This window comes from Ammodytes marinus (assembly GCF_949987685.1).
Source record: "Ammodytes marinus genome assembly, chromosome: 22".
NCBI classification, from domain to species: domain Eukaryota; kingdom Metazoa; phylum Chordata; class Actinopteri; order Uranoscopiformes; family Ammodytidae; genus Ammodytes; species Ammodytes marinus.
This window is the reverse complement of record NC_137226.1, coordinates 3,956,069-3,978,715: the sequence shown is the minus strand read 5'-3', so window position 1 is coordinate 3,978,715 and position 22,647 is coordinate 3,956,069. Positions and strand designations below refer to the sequence as shown.

The following is a 22,647-nucleotide window of genomic DNA, read 5'->3' as shown; positions in this document are numbered from 1 at the left end:
CCACAGGTCGGTTTGACTTCCTTATATGTCACTAGCAGGAGGGAGGGTTTGTTAACTCTTCATCTCCCTTTACACATGAAAATAATATAATATTCCAATAACGTGACATAATAGCATTGAGGCTATAATGTGCAACATTTTATATTAATACATTTAGGTTACATTCAAGCCATCAGCTTCACAAAACTCTCTCTGTATTTCTCAGTATGGCAGCGTTTACAAACTAATGTAGCCCCCCTGACTCTGGTGCAGGAGCTCAGAAAAATCCCAGGAAGAAACCAAGAAATGTTTCAGTTGTTGATTCTACTGCTAAGAAAAAACCTGGACGTACAGCAGAAGGTATAAAACCCATGTGCAATCTCCAAAGGCTTACCTCATGTAGATGCACCGACAGTGTTGTTGTAATTACTCAGAATTCCTCATTGGGGTTACATAAGTTACGCACTATAGCTTTAAAGGAGCGACTGCGACTTTTATGTTTGATACTTTAACTAAAACAAACTTCTAATACTTTTATCAGAGTATTTCTAAGTATGTATTTCTGAATTAAACAGTACTTTTGCTTCTGTGATCCTCTAACTGTGCAGGACAAATAATAGTAACTTGAAATGTGGTCGTATTGTGAAAGAAAGTTCATGACACAAACAGGTAAAAATTTATAGAAATTTATTTTCTTACTTATCAAAAATATCTGCAACACATTTGCATAGATGGACACACAATAGCTTCCATGATTGATTCATGTGACCGTAACGATGAGAAGTGAGCAAAAGTATTTCCCTAGACAACACGTGGGATATCTTTTAAATTGAAATTATTTCTATAGAACAAACTGAAGTGTGAATGTAAAATAAATGCAGACCCTGGATTTTGTTTGTGAAATAACTTAAAACAGTTGTTTTTAGCTCAAAAGGAGTTCATTTTGATATCATGATATAACTATTTCATTATTTTCTCTTCATCCAAATAGATTATTTTATCTTTTAAATTAGGATAACAATAAATATTCCAAATATATTATTTCATGGTTCGTTAAATACTTTTCAAATATATTTTTCAGGATCATAATTTCACACAAAAAGGAGAAATAAACAATTTATGGTCAATAATTAATAAGAATAATTTTATTTTTTTAATTAAATGCTATAATGCTCCTCTATCGCAAATAAAATTGAAATAAAAAGCAAGAAATAAACACAAAATGAGTCCTCAGCTTCTCAAGAATAACTTCTTCACAGATCATTCAAGCACACAGATCCACTTCCATGTATTTTGTTCTTCTGGAGTCGACATTGGGGACGTTTTTGTCAATCAAATTTTCACTCCGACATTATCCCGAAAAAATGTATCCTTCTTCGACTTCTTGTACAGACACTAATTTAGTCTGTGCCATTCCAATGCAACTGCTTTCAAAATCATATATCCACATATCCCATATTCTTTTTTGGAAGTTGGAAATTCACAAAAAAAAGTTATTGTGGGAACTTTGTCACATTCTTTCATTCCGACATTATCCACCCAGAAATTAATCCTTCTTCTTCGACTTCTCTTTGCGCCATTAATTTAGTCTCTGCCGTTCCAATGCAACTGCTTTCAAAATCAAATACATATCCCTTCTTAGTAAGAAGTTTGAAATCCACAAAAAAAAACAAATCCATATTGTGGAAGTTTTTGCAGGAACATCGTCACATCTTCACTCTGACAAATCTATTCCTTTTTCGACTTCTCTTGGCAACACTAACTTAGTCTGTGCCGTTCCAACGCAACCGCTTTCAAAAAACAAAATCATATCCCTTCTCAGTTAGAAGTTGGAAATTCACAAAAAAAAAAAAAAATCCATATTTTTGAAGTTGTTGTGGGAACTTAGAAATTAATCCATCTTCTTCGACTTCTTGTACAAACACTAAGTTTGTTTGTGCCGTTCCAATGCAACCGCTTTCAAAATAAAAACCAGAACAGAACCCTTCTTTGTTGGAAGTTTAAAAATAGAATTAAAAAATATGCGAAAAAAAATATGTGAAAAAAAAAAAATCCTCATTGCCAAATATCTCTCATATCTCCCCTGCGAGGCCCCTAATCCAGTGAGCAGGTGTCCAGTGTGTGTGTGTTGCTCTGACTGGTCCCTGGTCAGTTGGCGAACTGTCTGTAGAATGCGACCTTAACGCGCTCTATCTGGTGACACAGCTTGATGGCCGGGCCGAGCTTCAGGTCCATACACTCCTGGACCGTCGGCAGCGTCAGCAACAGCAAAGCCTGGCCGTCAATGTCCTTAAACAGAGAGAGATGGGAAGGAAATATATAAGTGTTAAAAATACACGTTTTAGAGGTTTTTAAATCATTTTAGTTAAAAAAAAAAAATTCAAATGTGAGAAAAAATAAATAATTTTGAATAAAATTGAAAATTTAATAAAAAAAAAATTGTAAATAGTACAAAATGATAATACTTTTTTGGCAAACTTTCCAACTCCTTTAGTGCATTTTACTTTTCAGTTCTACTTAAAAATTTTACCAAATATTATTGTGTTATTTACTGTGTTAACCAGAAAATTACACATTATTTTTTGTTATTAACTCCAGCGGAGGAAAAGCATCTGGTCATTAAAGGTAATAGACAAAATGCAAATTAATAACTGAATAATTTAAAACAAAAAGATTTAAAAAAAAATTGTATAATCTTTCAAATCCAATATTCATCCATATTTTTTTTTATTTTTTAATCTTATTATAAATCAAGAATTAACCTTTTAAATCATAAAATAAAATACATATTTTGTCTTCCATAGGTCTAAAAGTGTGAAAAGTTGGGGAACATATTTTACCTGTTCCTGGAAGATGTTTGCCAGAGACGAACAGTCGGTGGAGTTTATGAACTGAACAACTTCGTCTACGCTCCACTCCAGAGGATTCCTCTCCAACACCAGCTGACCCTCCTCCTCCTCAACCTGACACACACACACACACACACACACACACACACACACACACACACACACACACACACACACACACACACAAAAGACCCACTGTAAATAACAAACACTTACGCTAATATCACCGTACATTGCGATACTTTTGATTTCTGATAATTCAACATAAAATTGATTGAAAATAACAAACTCATGAAATAAAGAAATCCGAACATATGTAAAGAAACAAAAAAAAGTGAATAATGGTATTGAATTCAAAACAACGCAAGTGTGTGTGTTTGCCAATTTTCTCCAAATTAAAAATTAAATTAGGTTTCTTTTTTAGAAATAAATCATGCTTCTCATGGCAGGCCAGGAAACGTCTGTTCACTGCGACCTTTTTACCGTTGTTAGATTACGGTGACCTGCTGTTCATAAACGCCCCTGACCAGTACCTCAAGAAATTGGATACCGTCTACCACTGTGCTCTGCGATTTTTAACTGGCTGTGGAAATCGTGTCCACCATTGTACCCTGTATGCCACTGCAAAATGTCCATCGCTATCTGTACGCAGACTCTCACATTGGTTGTTTTTTGTTTACAAGTGTCTTATTGGGCTGGTCCCTTCATATCTATGTGTTTACATGTCCACAAACAAATGTAGCTATGGTTTGCGTTCTAGGGATGTGTTACAGATGTTGGTACCCAGAGCTAGAACTGAGTTAGGGAAAAAGGCCTTTAAATATGCTGCGCCTTCTGCCTGGAACACTGTGCAAAAGCAGCTGAAGCTGCCGGAGCTGGTCACCTTGGGATAATTCAAAGGAATCCTGAAGGACAGAGAAGATAGTTCTCTTGGTCAATGCAATTGTTTGTAAAGCTATTTTCTGATAACGGCCAGGTTTATTCATTCATCTGTCACCAGTTTATTTATTTAATTTTTAACTGTATTTATTTCAATCTTCATATAGTCTTGTCCCTGATCTTGTATTGTACTTTACCTGACGTTGAATGTGGTGTATGAGAATTGTGGTTGATTGTCTTATTTTATAATGGTGCTGCCTTCTTGGCCAGGTCATTCTTGAAAAAGAGATTTTAATCTCAATTAATTTTACCTGGTTAAATAAAGGATATTGATTGATTGATTGATTGATTGATTGATTGTGTGTGTGTGTGTGTGTGTGTGTGTGTGTGTGTGTGTGTGTGTGTGTGTGTGTGTGTGTGTGTGTGTGTGTGTGTGTGTGTGTGTGTGACTGAGCGATTGTGTGTGTGTGTGTGTTTCTGTGTGACCCTCCACCAGTTCTCACCTGCATGTCTTGTCCTTTGGGCGGCTGATACTTGTTGTCATTGCTGTAGTTAGACAGAGATCTAGTGGACCTCCTGCGTCCCTCTGTAGCCTCCTGTGAGCCGGTGGGACGTCCCATACTGAAGCTCCTCTTGAGGGTAGCGGCTCTGCGTGGTCGACTGCTGGTCACATCCACAGAGGAGGCGTCGGTCTGATCGTCACGAGGCTCCGAGCTCGTTCCCTCACTGCCCGACTGTAACATGTCCTCATCCTCCTCGCCCTCATCACTGTCCTGAAAGGGGACAAGGGAGTTGTTATAGTTCCAGCAATCACTTAAATATAGTTAAAGCTGGGGTATATGATTTCTGATTGGTCAAAGTTAACATGAGCCTACACTTTGACCAATCAGAGCGGGGCTCCGATTCTCTGTTCTTATTGGCTGTTGGGACTGTCCATTCACTTTGGCACGACTTTGTTGGTGTAGTGCGTGTCAGGGAGGGACCATAGGGGAGGGACCAAAGAGAACAAGTGGAGCGGTTGAGGTATTTGGATTTGAATCTCTATCCCAACTGCCATTTTCTCCCCAAATCCTCCACCCCAGCTTTAAATATAGTTAAGTGAGTGAGCCCAAACTGCAGACAGTAAACCAGCAGTAACAAACTAACGTCAAATGTGATTGCCTCATCATCATCATAATGGGACAGTTTAGAATTTGAAACTTGTTTTTAGAAAATTAATGTCGCATGAATACCAATAACAGTTTGTCAAGGAGCTTATCAATATCGGGGGAGAAGGGGCAGAGAGTTTAGTTTAAATAAATAAGCAATTTTAACATTATTTAAACGTTTTGTGAAACTTAATTAACCTTCGCTGTTCACTAGGGATGGTGATCATATTTTTTTATATGCCTAAAATTACTATTATGATTATATTAAGGGAGATTTTTTAGTTAGGGAGACTTGATTGACACGTGATTATTTATTATTTTAAGACAATTAGGATGCTGATTCATAGAATGCTACTAAACTAACTTCTGTTCTATGGAGGAACTTTTTCTCAATATTTTCCAATAGACAAACAACCATTAGTCTTATTTAGAAATGGTCAAACTGGACCTCTCTCCAGCTCTGTTTGTGTGTCATTGCTTTCACACAGGAAGAGATATTTGAAGCGGGCAGAAACAGAGGTGAGATCAGCCTTAAGTTCTGTGTCTTAAGTTCCCTGTGTGTGATGTGAGCCAACACTCAAGTTGTCGCCTGAGTTTCAGGTTCCCACTAAGTGCAAAGGATCCAGAGCTTAGAGAGCAGCAGTTGTTGTGGTTCAAATATCAAATATCCACCGATGGAATGCTTAGTGAAGTAAGTACTGGAGTTAAGAACAAATCTAAGGTACTTGTACTTTACTTAAGTATTTTAATTTTAAGCAAATGTATACTAGCTACTATTAAAAGGCAAATTTGTATTTTTTTACTCTATTACATTTGACTGGCAGCTTCCATCACTGTCAACAGCTGATTATTGGTAAAATACCAATAAAGCTGTTGTGATAATACAAGTCAATATATTTGTAAACATTATATATACACATTTATTTTTGCATTTAAATTCAATTTATTTATATCTGTTTTGACTCTTGTACCCTGAATGGTCGATGTGAATGTTAAAGGGAAGGGTGTTATGTAAATGTTAAAGTCTATATGGCAATACGTTCTTTTAATGCCTAAAAACCAATGAATATAATGTAAAAAATAAAGTCATCTAACATAGGATAAATGCTGTGTTGTACATTGGAGATGTGTTGTTCCAGTGTCTATGTGGTAGCCTCTGTCCCTATCAACTGAACATGAAATCCAAATGAAAGTGTGATCATATCCAACCTGTGGTGACCCGGCGGGAGTGTAGTCCACAGCAGACGAGCGTCTTTTCTTCTGGACGAAGATAGCTTTCCTCTTCTTCCTGCGGCGCGTGGGTTTGGCTAGCTCTCCCTCCGCGCTCTCCTCTCCTCCCATTGGCTTAGACAGCTTCCGCTTCTTACCATAGTAATAGGCTGCGGACGGACGGGTGGACAAAACAATGCACTTAAAACACCATAAACATGTCTTAGCTTCTCATCAATCAAGAGGCTAATTATACACTGTGTGGAATTGCAAGGTGCGGTTGTCTTCATAGCTGTGGTTGCTATGAGGAAGTTATGTGTTTAAAGGTAGAGGCAGCGATCCTGGAGAACGCTTGTTGTCAAAATATCTTTTAGTCTAAATCAGTGAATATATCCTCATGATCCACTACCTGTACTGTATGTGCACTGGAATTAAAAAAAGCCTAGGCTCTGTAAACGGGCAAGTTGCTATACGGTGGTTCCCCTTTGTTTACAAACACTTTATTTACATACCAGTATACAGTGTGTATTAGCACTAGATTTTTATTATTTTCACACACACACACACACACACACACACACACACACACACACACACACACACACACACACACACACACACACACACACACACACACACACACACACACACACACACACACACACACACACACTCACTGTATTTGGTTTTGGTCTGGACGGAGCAGTTCTCGGGGCATTTGTCGAGCACTAGGACGGGGCTGAAGAGGTTGGGGCAGCACTGCAGCTTCACACACACTTTACGGCAGAAGTCTGGAATCTGGTCGGCAAGGCGAACGATCCGGATAGTGGAGCGATAGGTTTTCCCTTTGTATCTGTGTGGAAGAGAGGGGTGAGGTGACATTGTAAGTTAGGTATGTTATTTATGAGAACTAGCCAGTGAGTCTGGAGAATGGTTGTTGTCAAAATCAGTGAACATCTCCTGACAATCCTATGATCTACCTGTTGGTGTTTACGCTGAAACAAATAAGTGTTTATACATAGCTTAGGGTCTTTAAACGGGCATGCTGTTAGCTACGGTCCCCTCCCCCCCCCCCCCTTTGTTTACATACCAGTTTACTGAGCAATGGCAGTGCTATTACCACTGTTTTTTTTGGGTGTTTTTTTTTCAGCGCACACAGTACAGGTAGCGGATCGTGAGGAAATATTCACTGATTTTGACAACAAGCATTCTCCAGAATCACTGACTCCACCTTTAACACACCTGTAATCCATCAAAGCCTTGCACAGTGAACGGAGATTGCCTGCCAGTTATGATGTGAAAGTGGGATGTTTTAGGAGAGCCGATGTGAATTTAGATTGTCTGGGTGATGCAGGATCCAAATTTATAATCTCACACATAACGGCTAAGGATGGTAAATGTGAGCTGATCTGTTGGCTGCGATCAAGGACAAACTTTTCAATCTATGCTGGAATGAACCAGACTGACATTATACAAATCAAATCGAAAAAATCTAAGTTTTTATTGTTGCCTTTACTTTATTTCCCTAGGTTTCTATTTTATAATATACTTATAAACATGAAAAAGAAAAGAAAAAAGCTACACTAACTGTACTTAAAGCTGGGGTAAGTGATTTCTGATTGGTCAAGGTTAACATGAGCTGTACACTTTGATCAATCAGAGCGAGGCTCTGGTCGTAAAACTACTGGAATTTCTATTGTTGAAGCAAAAAATTAACTGGTTCTCTGAGAGGCAAATGCCCCAGAAAATGACGAGGAACTCCTTTGTCTAGTCGTGAAAACATTGGTGCATGAATGCGACCTCTGTTCCTCTGACTCACTATAACCTGTGACTATAGCCGGCCACTTCTTTCCCATTTCACCCAGAGAAATGGGGCAGATTTTCTATTAGAAAACAGTGAGCGTGCAGCCTGAAGCTTTGGAATAATATGGAGAAAATGCAGACACACACACACGCACACACACACACAAACCAGTGCAGCAGCAAAAAATAAATAAATAAAAATATCATCAGAAATTCAATGGAGCGATGAAATATGGACTTATAGGGAAAAGCACCAGGCTCTCCTGTGAGGATGGATTTTAACAGTGGATAAGAGGTGATGAAAGTGTGATTTATATTGTTTAAATGTAATGGCCATGAAAGCCAATAGGGGATGTCATCTTATGACATCAAAGCTTAATTAAATTAATCATGAAAATTACAAATCCAACAGTGGGGGAATGTGTTTGAGTTGGTCGGCCATACAGTTATACCGGGATATTTAAAATACTAACAGTATTCCTTTAATGACTGCCATGAAAACATTTGCTGAGTAGCCTACATGTGCATGTTTCTAATAAATGAAAATGCCGGTGTTTTAAGATGCTATAACAGTGATGTCAGAAACTAAAACTAATAGGCTAAAGTTGAAGTAGAAATATCCGACAGTAATACCAGTAGCACCGGTCGGACATTTGCGGAAGGTTTAAGGTAGCAAAAATTGGATACCCCGCCCAACCCTATGCTTTATTCTTTATTTGGATCCCCATTTACTTCCACAAAGTGAACGCTAGTCTGCCTGGGGTCCCCCCTAGTTTGAGCCTATATAAGTGAATGTTCCTGGTATTTCAGTTTCCTCACTTGGCTTTGAGCGTCTCCTCCTGGCAGTCCCAGCTGGGCTCTTCCAGCTCCTGCAGCTCCTTCAGGACGCGCCCAGGCTTGTAGGCCGCGTTTATCAGCATGCTCAACAACTGAGAGGGAGAGAGAAAGTGAGGGAGATTAAGAAACTACAAACAAGACCAAAAGAATCAAATGTATACAACCTTTTTTCCTTTTTTTAAATATATATACAAATATAAAACATTCTATGTAAAGGTCAAGGTTTTGGCATGTTTTAAAGAACAAAATGTATCTATAAATCAGACCGTTAACAGCATATGAATAAATCCCTCGGCATTCAAGATTGTTGTGTGGAAGAAATACACAGACACAAACAGACAAGGTTAAGTCAATAAACTTATATTACAACTAGTACGAAAGAAGACAAACACCTAAAAAAAAATGATCAGTGCTTGAAAAAACTATATTTTTTTGGTGTCTCGCCTTAACAAATTGCAGACACGAAACATACACACACACAGTCTCTGGAGAAATTAAGAGGCTGTTTTGCAGAGCGCTAGTAGCTGCTGTGTATGTGTAAACACAGTTGAGTGACAGTTCCTCACATTAAAATGAAAGCAGCGCTGAGAAACTGCAGGTGGTTAACTAGACATCTCGTCGCCCCTCCTCTGCCTTTGAAAAGTGTGTAACTCTTTGATTTTGATTAAACCTTGCTCTTCTCTGTCTACACCCCTCCCCCCCCCACACACACACACACACACTCAGTTGTACACAAACTCACACCCTCAGTTGCTCACACACAGTCACATTTATACAGTCACACTCTCACACACACACACAGGCATACACACACACAGGCACACACACACACACACACACACACAGGCAGACACATACACACGTGCACAAACACACACGCACACTCAGTCGATCACACATCCTCACACACTCAGTTGCTCATACACACAAACACACACACACCTCTTTGAGGACCAGTGTGCACTTCCCGGGCCCCACAGCTTGGGGCAGCTCTGCGATGCGTCCCTTGTTCAGGTACGGGCCTGAGAAACAGCGATGGTTCACGAATATCTTGGAGCAACAGTAACGACCGTTAGCCAAACCTGGGAGAGAAGAATGCACTTTAAATACTATAGGAAGTCAAAGTCAGATTTATTTATAGCACATTTAAAAAACAACATTAGTTGACCAAAGTGCTGTACAACAATACAATACTAAACAAATACACAGCAACAAAAAAAAGCGCCATTTGTTGTTAAAAGTCAAAGCAAAAAAGTGAGTCTTTAGGAACGTTTTAAACTGGTCAATAGACTGGGCAGTTCTCAGACTCAGCACACATACAGTAAGCCAGGATTCCATGTAAATGTGAAGGGAATCTTTGAAAACGTTCACAGAAAATATATAATGCAAATTAAGATGTGGGACAACATAGTTCAACGTTTGCAGACGTACAGTAACACCTTGGTCACAATGTTGTATTGCAGTTTCGTTGCATTGTATTTTTATAAACACAGGTCGTCAATATTAGTTTCTTCTTTTCAGAATTCACTTTAATAAACTTGCTTTCATGGTCTTTCTCTTAAAGCCTCTGAAAATGTGTTTTTAAAACTGAACAATGCCAGCAACAATGATTGTTGTCTAAATTTGCCAAACATCTGTTATACAGTTTGGAAAAAAAACATTCAGCTATAATTCATAAACCTTTCTGCAAAGCAATGTGTTGACTTCTTCCACAACTGAGAGAAAAAGGACAAAAGATAGAAACCTTTCATGTGAAATAATCCAAACAGTTTTTACTTTGCCACAAAATTGTGTTTTCATGGAGGAGCCCGTCGCTCAGATATGGGAAGCTGATTCAGAAAATTGGTTTTCAGGGAGTTGCACAGTGAATATTTTTGTTCTTTTAATGCCTTGTTTTTTTCAGATGTTTGAACCTGCATTTGAAGCTGTATAGATTGTAGTTTTTCCCATATCCGTGTGTATCAATCGTATGTGACTGTAAACTGATCACCATAGAGGTGGATATGCAGACTATCGCATTTAAAGTTAGGGAAACATGTATTCAGATATTATCTATAAAGCTTTATGCAAAGAAAATGCCAATTTTTTCCAAATTTTGCTGCCTAAAAATCTGAATATTTTATAGTTTCCCCATATTCGTGTATCAGTAGTATGTGACTCTAAACTTATCAACATAAAGGTGAATGCAGACTATCACAGTTAAAGTACGTAAAAAATATGAAGCTGTATATTTGATAGCTTTTCTCATAGTTTTGGATAAGTGAATCTTAACAGAGGTGAATATGCAGATTCAAACCTACACTACAGTTCGTCCAGTGCGATTTTGCTGCCTAAGAATCTGTATATTTAATAGTTTTTCCCATATTCGTGTGTATCAGTAGTATGTACAGTATATCCAAGCAGAGGTTAATATGTGGATTCAAACATGGCCCATAGACTACAGTAGCTCTGTGCGTGCGGCTTTCGCCCTCAGAGATGAATTAGTGTCGACAGAGCGGCGCTGCACTCTGCTCCGACCACCACAGGCACCTGGGAGCGCACCGCTGGGGGGGAATGGTAATTAGGCAACGGGATGAATATGCATGAGGGGGAGGGAGAGAGATTTTTTTTCAAGCCCTGTACTATAAAAAGAGGGCAAAGGTCTGCAGTAAACAACACTTAGCCCACTGCTCTCTTTGTGCCCGAACAAACATGTTGTTTACTTAAAGATCCACCACAAACGGATTTTGAAAAACATACAGAAATACACCAAAATGATTGGCATTAATCCGATCAGTTAAGATATTTTATTCCAACTCTTGTAATACAGTGTCACTGGTTGCCATGGCTTCAAATAAAAGTTCACTGGGCAAACAGTGTAGTCAGTCACACACACACACACACACACACACACACACACACACACACACACACACACACACACACACACACACACACACACACACACACACACACACACACACACACACACACACACACACACACACACACACACACATTCATTATCTCACCTGCTAAAGGTCAAAGCAATCACAGGTGTTTACAACAGGTGGGAATGTCAACACAAGGTTTATTTTTACTCCTGAATAAACTGTGAACGTAATGTGTTGAAGGCTCGTCTGTGTGACTGCCTGTGTGGTTGGCTGCCACATGCACCATGAAAACTTTCCATAATCATTCTATTCTACTACTATTCTAGAGGTTATTACTGAAGGATTTGTTCATATGTTGTTAATGGCCTGATTTATGATACATCTTGTCCTCAATAACATGCTGAAAATGCGTTTTTAAGAGCTTTACATAGTATTTCTTTGTATCTATAAAATGTTAAAGGGTGTATCCAAAAATATGTTCTGTAAAACTTTGGACTTTAATATGTTTAAAAAAATAATTATAAAAAGTTTCATGATATCTATATAGAAAATGTTATGCTATTTACCTGCAGTGATAGCAATGTGTTGTAAAAAACACCAAACATTTTGTTTTAAGAGAGACTGACTTAAGCAAAAGGAGCAGCTTTTCTGGCTCTGTGTTGTTTGTGGGTGGCGGCCTAATGCCCTACAGTACGTTTCTTGTTCCAGCTGATAACCGGCCAAATATAGACTCAGTGGTTCCAGAGCAGAGATGGTTACATCTGATTGCAGGAAAATGTTTCAGCTTCTAAATGCATTAGTGATAGATCAGGGCTTCCTTTGCACGGCTTGTTCAATACACACGGATGGGAAAAAAAAAATGTGTGTGTGTGTGTGTGTGTGTGTGTGTGTGTGTGTGTGTGTGTGTGTGTGTGTGTGTGTGTGTGTGTATTTTTGAAGTACATTATATTGTTTAACCAATACCGATACCAATAAGATATAATGGCAAAAACTGATGGAATAAAATATTAGATTATCGAACTTGAAAATTTTTATTCATTGAGAGAGAAAAAATGGGGGAAAAAAACATTGAATGTTTTCATTTAAAAAGTCAAAAATATGTCTGTGAAAAGCTAGATGGATGAATTATGTTACTGTTTTAATATTTATATAATATAATATTTCAGTTTTCCGTAGCAATGTGGTTACAATCCAAACAAAGAGACCCATTAAAAAGGGGGGAAAATATAACTTCATACCATAGCGCCAACTGTAAATCACAAGTTGCATCTTGTTGTAGCTGCTGTTGTTGTGACTTTATTAATATTTTGAACATAACACACACACACACACACACACACACACACACACACACACACACACACACACACACACACACACACACACACACACAGATAACTCACTACAGTACCACAATCATCAGTGACTCGTCACAGCGCTACTCTTTAGATTGCTTTTGGACATGCAGTGTGTTACATAAGAGTTCTGGCAGTTCTACATGTCGACACACACACACTCTCTCTCACACACACACACACACACACACACACACAGCCTCATGACTGTAAAAGCTCCCGATGTCCCGATGGTAATCTCACTCGGGTGGACCGTATAAAAAACTATTTCTGGAACCCATTCCAACATGGCACGAGCTTGCATTTGATTTAATCAGATTGACTAGAAGGCTACAAACAGCACGGTAAGGTAACGTACGCAGAGAGAGACAGAATGTTATCAAATTTTGCAGCCCTGTAAAAATCATTGCAAATGAGGGTCACACCTCAATTGTTCTCTGGAGTATAAATAAAGGTTAAACGAAAATGAAATATTTGAAAGACTAATATAGAAGATCAGACACAAACTGAATTCCCAAGCTACACAAACTGGTGTTGTGTTTACGAGCATCTTATGAGCGGGGTCCCCCTCTCTCTCTCATCACCGAGCTCATTAGCATTAATTACAGAAGATAAATCGTTTTGTTAACTTAACGAACGGAAGCATTTGATTACCTGGATCCATGGCAACGGGCTGACAGTTGGCAACGGGAGGCGTCTCTACCGGCGGGGACGGAGCCAACCTGCAGGAAGATCAAACTGCAATCAATATACAGTCGAACTAATCAATGGAATTATCCTACTGATGTAATTGCAGTTATTGCACACCCACACACACAGTTGTAGACACACTCTGTAGCACACACAAACAACCACGCACTCACGGAAGCACGCACTCACTCACTCACTCACTCACTCACTCACTCACTCACTCACTCACTCACTCACTCACTCACACACACACACACACACAATACATTTTCTTCACAGCAGCTACTACAGTTTCCGTCAGTATTGAATTTCACTGTTAAATATTGAACTTTCTTTGCAAAAGGTTTTACATTTTTTGATTGCCCTTTTGAAGGATAAAATAAATACTTGGAAAAAGGGTTGTTAGCTGACAAATAAGCGCATTTAGATTTTGTTATACAGAGAATACACACCACACAGCTAACACCTTAAAATGCAGAATTTCCGTTATACTCTTGATACTTTTGCCAGTATGGCCTCGACGTTGGCCATTCAATTTAATTTTAAGTGGCATTAAAAAGTTATTAAAAAGTCTTCAATTTGTGTGCTCCGGTGGCATAGATAGATAGATAGATAGATCCTTTAATAATCCTTTACAGGAAATTACAGTGTCACAAACAGCGTATGGACAGACATAACAAACACACATTCCCTCATAGCTAAAATACTTAAAAAAAGATAAAAAAACAATAAATACAATAATAAATACTACAAAGTGCAAAGTTATTTTTGTGCATTATAAAATCGTATGGCAGCTGGTAAACAGGACTTCCTGTAGCGCTCCGTTTTGCACATTGGTGCAATTAGTCTGTGACTGAAGGTGCTGTTCTTGATCACCTTCAGGGCGTGGAGTGGGTGAGTGGGCTTAGTCATTATTGAGGCCAGTTTGTTGAGGATTCTGGCCTCAGCCACCTGCTGAACCTTGAGCTGCTCAGCCCCGACCACTGAGCTGGCCTTCTTGATCAGCTTGTCCAGCCTGTTTTTGTCCGCTGTGCGGGCGCCTTCTCCCCAACATGCCACAGCGAAAAACAGAGCACTGGCCACCACTGAGTGGTAGACAGTGCACAGTAGGGGTTGGCAGATGTTAAATGACCTAAGTCTCCTCAAGAAAAAGAGTCGACTTTGTCCCTTCTTGTACACCGCCTCCATGTGGCTTTTCCAGCCCAGCTCACTGTCGAGCTGCACACCGAGGTACCTGTGGTTGGCGACCATCTCCACCACAGTGCCCCCGATGCTGACTGGTGTTGGTTGAGTCCTCCTCCTCCCCCTCCTGAAATCCACAACTATCTCCTTCGTTTTCGTGGTGTTGATAGAGCGCTCATAGTGGATAGAGCGCGTACCATATTGACTCTGGCCTTCGTTGCAGTGGTCACGGGTTCAAATCCGACCCGTGGACCTTTACTGCAGGTCACCCCCCCCCCCCCCCCCCCCTCTCTCTCTGTCTTCCCATTTCAACTCTGTACTATCTAATACAGCTTGAAAATGCCAGAAAATTATCCAAAAAATAAATAAATAAATATCCCTGGGTGTGCCCTGGTTACTAGTGGCTAGTGACGAAGTTGGTTTATTGATAAAAAGGATTTCCCTTGAAGGTGAGAGAAATGGAATTACTGTTGAGATGAGTATAGATGACAGAGTGCAGCTGAAGAACTCATATTTCTCCCCCGGGCTGCGTTCGTTCGTTCGTTCGCCGGCCGTCTGTGTAACGTGTCATTTGTCAACAAAATCAATCAGCAGCACCCCGGGGGAAAGCAATTTCTGCTTCTCAAAAGACGCTGTTTCAATTAATAGCTTTTGGAGTGACAGAGAGAGATAGAGAGAGAAAGAGGGGAGGGGGGAAGGGAAGGGAGAGAGGGAGGGAGGGAGAGAAGGAAAGAGTGAGAGGGAGGGAGAATGAGAGAGGGAAAGAGTGAGAGGGAGGGAGAGAGAGAAAGAGAGGTGGAGAGAGAGAGAGAAAAATGGCTCTAGGGTTTTTCTAAAGATACATTTACCGTTACAGTTTTTTTTGTCTTATTAGGTACAAAAATAGAAAACAAAATGAAACCATTTCCCCCTTCAACACTGAATTGAAACAGAAGATTGCTGTGGTTATTGTTAGAGTGATGTATTGACCGAGGGATACATGATGACGCCAATATTTCACTTTCATTTTTCACATCTAATACCTTCTGTAAAAACATTGTAGGGCAGTTTTTAATGCATTTTCACCAAACTTCAACTTAAGTACTTACTGTTTTTCTGGCTGGACCACTGCTATCTTCTTCTGCTTCTGGCCTGTGGAAAACAGATGATGCATTTAGCTGTCACTCCCAAGTAAATATGAGAATAGGTTTGTGTGTGTACAACCATTTTTGTGAGAAACAATTTGAGTTATTAGTTAGGACATTTTGGCTGGTTCCTTTAAAGACAAGCCTTTAAAGGAGCTGTTTATGGGTTAACAATAGGTTTTAAGATTCAGGTATGAATTAAGTTTAGGTTGGGGTTAGTGTAAGGGTTGGGGTTAGGCATTTAGTTTTGAAGGTTAGGGTTTGGGTTAGGGGCTAAGGAATGCATTATGTCAATGAATGTCCTCACAAGTATAGCCGTACAAACGTGTGTGTGTGTGTGTGTGTTTGTGTGTGTGTACATACAGACAGGCTTGAGTGGTGAGGTCAGAGGGTAAGCGTTTGCTTCGCACCAGCCGACAGGGAAAATGTCCATGGACTCCACGTCTCTGATGCATTCTGACAGCGGCTTGGGCACACCTGGAGACAGGTAGAGAGGGGGGGGTGAGGGGGCTGTCAGACACACACACAGACACATACAAGCACAAACAGACACACACACACATACACGCGCGCGCAAACACAGACGAAGGCACACATACGAATGCACACATACGCTCTCCCTCTCACACACACACATATACACACACACACAGACGCGCACACAGACACATGCTTACAAATACACAGAAATACACACACACGCACACACACACAGCCCTCTTCTGAGAAACAGCAAGAGTCCTCAGAGACTTAATCCTTCGACATTTAATCCTCCCTACACACACACACACACACACACACACACACACACACACACACACACACACACACACACACACACACACACACACACACACACACACACACACACACACACACACACACACACACACACACACACACACACACACACACACACACACACACACACACACACACACACACACACACACGTCTGTACCTTCCAGTCGGAGCCACAGCAGGCGTCCTCTGACCTGTGTGATCTGAGCGACACACACCTCGGCCGGCCGGAGAGGGTTCACTGCCTCCAGCCACATGTCCCTGGCAAAGCCCTTGTTCTGCCATGTCTACACACACACACACACACACACACACACACACACACACACACACACACACACACACACACACACACACACACACACACACACACACACACACACACACACACACACACACACACACACACACACACACACACACACACGGGGAAGGGGAGACGAGAGAGAAAGTTAATTTACATTTAGGACAAGTGTCCTACCGGAGAAAACCTAAAGCTGGACTCAGATTACACCATATTTATTTTAACACTGATTTTCCCCTTGAAGTTACTTAGACAAGATGCAATGGACTGTGGCTGGACTGTTTAATTGTTTTATCATTCTAAAATATATACAGTTCTAAAAAATGGCATGAGCCCACTCCAAATGATCAGTGTCTCTGGTTTTACCATTTATAGGCATGTGTATGTATTCATTTAGAGCATTTCAATTAATTAATGTAGAGATGTAGATTTAAGGAATCTTTTGGATTGGTCTTTTTCCCCCGAGCTGCCAGTATCAGATTTTGAATGATAAAGTTTTAAATCCTTTTTGCAGCACTGTCTCTTGTGTTTACACAGTTCACAAACATTCAAAAAAGGGTGGAGGAATTTCAGTGCAATAAATAATAGTAGAACAAAGGAACTTGATGATAAATCAAATGCGGGCGGAGACGAGTCTTAATAACATAATAGTTTTGCGGCGCTTTCAGGTTTTAAAAAAAATCTTCTCAAACAGGTCTGTCCTGCTCTAAACTTAATTTTAGTTTTTTTCTAACGGTTGTTGTGTTGTGGTTTGCTTCCAAGTATATACTTGACTGACTAAATTACCTCTGTACGCACCGATATGATTTATTAAAGGTGCAGGGTGTAGCATTTATTGGCATTTTTTTAGCACATACTTGGTAGAAATGGAAAATAATATTCATAAGTGTGTTTTAATTAGCGTTGGTCGCCTGAAAATAAGTCGTTCATTTGTATTACGTAAGAATGAGCGTTTTAAATCCTAATAAAAATCTAAACTTTCTTAATTTAAAAAGAGCGTATTATCAAATCTGTCTAATAAAGTTAAAAAAACTCCCCCCCCCCAAAAAAAAAACCCATAATTTTAAAAATGGCGTATTATCACTCAAGTCTTACATCAGGGAAGCATGTGTCCGGGGCGGCCCCTGTCCCGCTGTGTTTCAGGTAGTCTGTGTTTCTTAATTTAAAAGGGGCTTATTATCAAATCTGTCTGATAAAGTTTAAAAAAAAAAACTCCCTTAAACGAAATAAATAATAATTCTCATTTTAAAAAGGGTAGTAAAGGCAGTACAAAGGTCTTACATCAGGGAAGCATGTGTCCGGGGCGGCCCCTGTCCCGCTGTGTTTGAGGTAGTCTGCCCAGTCAAAGTCCTGTCCCTCGTAGCCCTGCGGCCGCTCCAAACACACCCCGTGCTTCAGACACCACTGTACGGGCAGGATGCCGGGAGAGAGGGCGTGACACACAACCAGCACAGGCTCAGAATCCACAGACAGGTCATCCAGCTTCACCTGGAAGAAGGTCTCATCGTACACCTGTAGATTGATTGATTGATTGATTGATTTAATGTTTTATTTCGAACATGTAAAAAGAAGAACAGAAAATAATGAAGTGTCACAAAATAGAAAGCATAATACACAAATGAAAAACACTTGCTGATTGGAATAACATGTTAGAAAAGGAGTGGGAAGAAGTTCACACTTAAATTTGGAGATTTTTGGCTATTTTGCTTCCATAACATGTCTTCTTTCATACTAGTATATATATAAAAGGTCTAAAATGTACAATTAGAGGTTTATTTGACAAAACCTTGTCTGTTTGCATCTGTATTTTTCTCCTATACAACCATCTTTAACGGCCATTGTCTCAACGTTTTTATTTTTTTTAATCCTATGATCCAAAAATCTCAATTGTCATAGCCTTTGGACATTATCTCAACACACAATTTTTAAAACATATCCAGCATGAAAGCGAACTGTGCAAAGAAAATTAATGAGATGATATCCCTACATGAAAAACAGGGACACATGAGATAAAATACAAGAACGTCAAGGCTACCAACCGTCTCGACAGAAACATGTTAAAAATCCAATGCCACATTAGTGAAGGCAGCTGAGGAATGCTCACAGTAGCATTCTGTTGATACATCTACTACAGCTCCGGAAAAAAATAAGAGACCATTTTGGATTTTTCTCAAATCTTTATCTTTACATTACTTATTGAAAATGCTCTTAAATGACAAAAAAATGTATTGGAATTTGGAGAAAAAAATTGTCAGTAGCTTATATATTATAAAACCAAAATGTTTATTCTACTCAAACATATACCTATAAATAGTAAAACGAGAGACGCTGAACATTTGGAGTGGCCTCTTAATTTTTTCCAGAGCTGTATATATATACATATCTTAAATACATAGATAAGACATTGTTTTCATAGCGTGTCAATGAGCCTCACCTTGCTGACAGAAACAGGGCAGATCTTGAGTTGGTCCCTCGGAGAAACCATCTCTAACTTCATCCCCGATTTGAAGGAATGCTTCGGCAGGTCTACGTGGTCCTGACACAGTAAAGTCAAGACGTTAGACGAATGTGCTCCACTTTGGTTAACATACACACGCACACACACGCACACACACACACACACACACACACACACACACACACACACACACACACACACACAACACCATGTAGGTCATGTAAAACACTGCTGGGTGGGCATGTATAGAAACAAGGTGAGATGTTACTTTATAGAAAGTGGATAAAGTAGCAAGATTCAAGTTGTTTTATTAGTCATATGCACATTAACAATGACAGCAGCAGTCATTGGCAATGGAATTCTTCAGGCCCAGGCTCCTCTCAACAATGCAATATAGAAGGAAATGTATTATGGAAACACACAGCTCATGATGGTGGCGATAATTAGGCCAAATAATATTATATTAGGTGTTAAACTGTGCTGACAAGTTAATAAAGTAAATTTGTTTGATGAGACGCGAAACCACACTTCAAGCCAACTACTTGCTTCCTCTTCCATCCAATCTAAAACGTTTTATTCTTAGGGAAACCATAAATATTTCCTTTGTAATGTCCTTATGCTGCTGAGAGCTTGTTGCATCTGGTAAAGCACTGTCCAAGTCCATCATTTCAGGTTTTTTTCTTTTCTTCTGAATAGTTACCTTAATCTAGCCACATATTTCGATGATTATCGTAGGGGTAAACTCACCTTGAAAACCTCTAGAGGCAGCGGGCTCTTCTGTCCGTTAGTCTGAGCTTCTTCTAGAGCCAGCTGCCAGTCGGGGGCGCTATTCAGAGAACGCATCCCTGAGGATGGAGGGAGGGTTTTAGGAAAGATGGTTTTGACATTATTATCATACATCCTGGCTGACATGATGTGAATTCCTTCATTTAATCATCAGCAGATTCTTCAACTCGTTAAAGGATTTTAATGCCGACTGTTACGGTGCTGTGAGTTTTTGATTCGATAATTCAGATTTTTCTTTTTAACTTTCCACTGATCACCCCTCAATTGATCTCTCGAGTATAAATAAAGGTTGAATTAAATGACAAATGACTCCGCATATCTAGTTATGGTATAAGTCCCGGTCGACATTTGAAATAGATAAATAAAAACCGGCCTCGTGTCTCATAAACAATTATAGTAAGTCTACTTTGTCACTCCTGCAGCTTCAGGCTGACAGTGAAAGCAAAAGGTGTACGCCGGGGGCGCCTTTAGCTCAGTTGGTAGGGCGTCCCCCTCCCGGGCTGGTCCCAGCAGCGGACCCGGGTTCGATTCCCACCCGCGGTCGTTCTCTGCATGTCACTCCCCTCTCTGCCCCATTTCACCTCTGTCTCTCTGTACTATCAATAAAGCATAAAAATGCCCAAAAAAAAAATCTAAAAAAAAAGGTGTACGCCAGTTATAGTCCCAATTTGAAGAAATTTGAAAAAAAAAAAAATCAAAAACCGGTCTCATAAAGAATCATAAAATCTCTGGTCCACTCTGTAATTCCATTAGCTTTGTCACCACTGCAGTTTCAGGCTGACAGTGAATGCAAAAGACTTAATTGTATTAGATTATACTATGCTATTACCTGTGGGCGGCTCTAAGGCTAGCTCGTTCTCCTTAGCCCATCCCAGCGGCCGCAGCCTCACGTCCAGGTAGAACATCCAGCTGTCCCGGGCCCGGTGCTCGTCAGACAGACCCGCGTATCGAACCCGCAGCCGCCCGCCCACGTTCTGAAGCACCTCGACGGGCCAGTAGAGGGACGGGTCGCAGGGGTCCTGGAGCTCCAAGAATGAGCCCGAAACAATCAGGTCTACGGTGTTCTTACCTCTTAAAGGCTGAAAGGGGGGGAGAGATAGAGAGAGAGGAGAGAGAGAGGGAGAGAGTGAGGAGAGAGAAGGAGGGAGAGAGAGTGATATGTTAGGTTATGTTATATAGTCATATGTACATATTGTTCTGACGATCTCTTTTGTTATTATTTGTAATATATTTGTAACATTTGTAATGCTTTGGCAACACTGTTTACCACAATAGTAATGCCGATAAAGCTTTTGGTATTGTATTGAATTGAATTGAGAGAGAGAGAGATAAAGAGAGAGCGAGAGAGGGAGGCAGGGAGAGAGAGATTTTAAAAGGGCTCTTTGTTCTTGCAAATTTCCACAAATGGATTTAAGATTAAGAATCTGAGGTGTTATAGTCATTGCTTAGGGGTCAAACTGAGTGTGAATATAAAGACTATTTGAAATATATTGTTTTGGAACATAATTAACACCACTTGTTAAATTGATATCAATTCACAAAAACAACGACTAAAATATGATTCTATTGATGTTTGGTCATTGCATAGGGTTCGATTTTTGGCAAATGAATCAATATATCGATCCCTGTATATGTATCGTTAGACCCCTTAGTGAAGGTCAGTGTAGAAGTCACTCACCCCTTCCAGCAGGTTTGCCGGTGCCGTTCTAGAGCCGGTCAGATCCTGAACGAGGAACTCTGTCCAGTCGCTGTGTTTCTCCTTTATAGCTACACACAGACAGACAGACAGACAGACAGACAGACGCACACACAATAGGCTTATTAACAATCACAGTACAGTTAGGACTAGGAGAGTGTATTGTGCTGCTGTGACATAGTAAATTATTAATTGTGTGCCACTAAAGCAGGCCCACTGTTAAGTATAGTCACCAGAGAACTGCATGCAGGAGTAGGTGCATGCATATACAAACAGCAACAAAGCATTTAGATGTACAGGTTTTGTCAAGAAGACCGAAAGAGTGTGTGTGTGTGTGTGTGTGTGTGTGTGTGTGTGTGTGTGTGTGTGTGTGTGTGTGTGTGTGTGTGTGTGTGTGTGTGTGTGTGTTTAAATATTAACAGCAGATGTGAATCAACAATGAATTTCATTGAATTTGATCATTTTTATGCAAATGAAGTGATACAAAAATCTAATTATTCAGTGTTTTTCCTTTCCTGAAAAACCCTCTGAGGCCTTGGATAAAAGCTTTGTTCATTTTATAATTTAAATTTTTTTGTAAAGGTCTGAAAAATTCATTTTCAACATGTTTTTAAGAAGAAAATGTAGCATACATCAGACAAATCCTTCTGTAATAACCTTCAGAATAGTGCTAA

At 39.8% G+C, this 22,647-nt stretch overlaps 1 protein-coding gene across 1 annotated transcript in view; it reads right to left on the bottom strand.

Moving 5' to 3' along the window:
- Nucleotides 1–698: 698 nt before the first annotated feature.
- The window catches only part of sfmbt2 (Scm like with four mbt domains 2), a 56,812-nt gene continuing 34,863 nt past the window's right edge, over nt 699–22,647 (bottom strand). Inside the window, exons 5-20 of the mRNA XM_080050906.1 lie at nt 21,956–22,044; nt 21,107–21,356; nt 20,239–20,336; nt 19,468–19,569; nt 18,315–18,545; nt 16,890–17,016; nt 16,292–16,405; nt 15,893–15,935; nt 13,587–13,654; nt 9,647–9,786; nt 8,687–8,796; nt 6,742–6,917; nt 6,065–6,234; nt 4,211–4,480; nt 2,820–2,942; nt 699–2,268 (exon numbers count right to left, since the gene is read on the bottom strand). Coding sequence (XP_079907032.1) covers nt 2,128–2,268; nt 2,820–2,942; nt 4,211–4,480; nt 6,065–6,234; nt 6,742–6,917; nt 8,687–8,796; nt 9,647–9,786; nt 13,587–13,654; nt 15,893–15,935; nt 16,292–16,405; nt 16,890–17,016; nt 18,315–18,545; nt 19,468–19,569; nt 20,239–20,336; nt 21,107–21,356; nt 21,956–22,044 — 2,252 coding nt within the window. The 3' untranslated portion in view covers nt 699–2,127. The remainder of the gene's footprint in view (nt 2,269–2,819; nt 2,943–4,210; nt 4,481–6,064; nt 6,235–6,741; nt 6,918–8,686; nt 8,797–9,646; nt 9,787–13,586; nt 13,655–15,892; nt 15,936–16,291; nt 16,406–16,889; nt 17,017–18,314; nt 18,546–19,467; nt 19,570–20,238; nt 20,337–21,106; nt 21,357–21,955; nt 22,045–22,647) is intronic.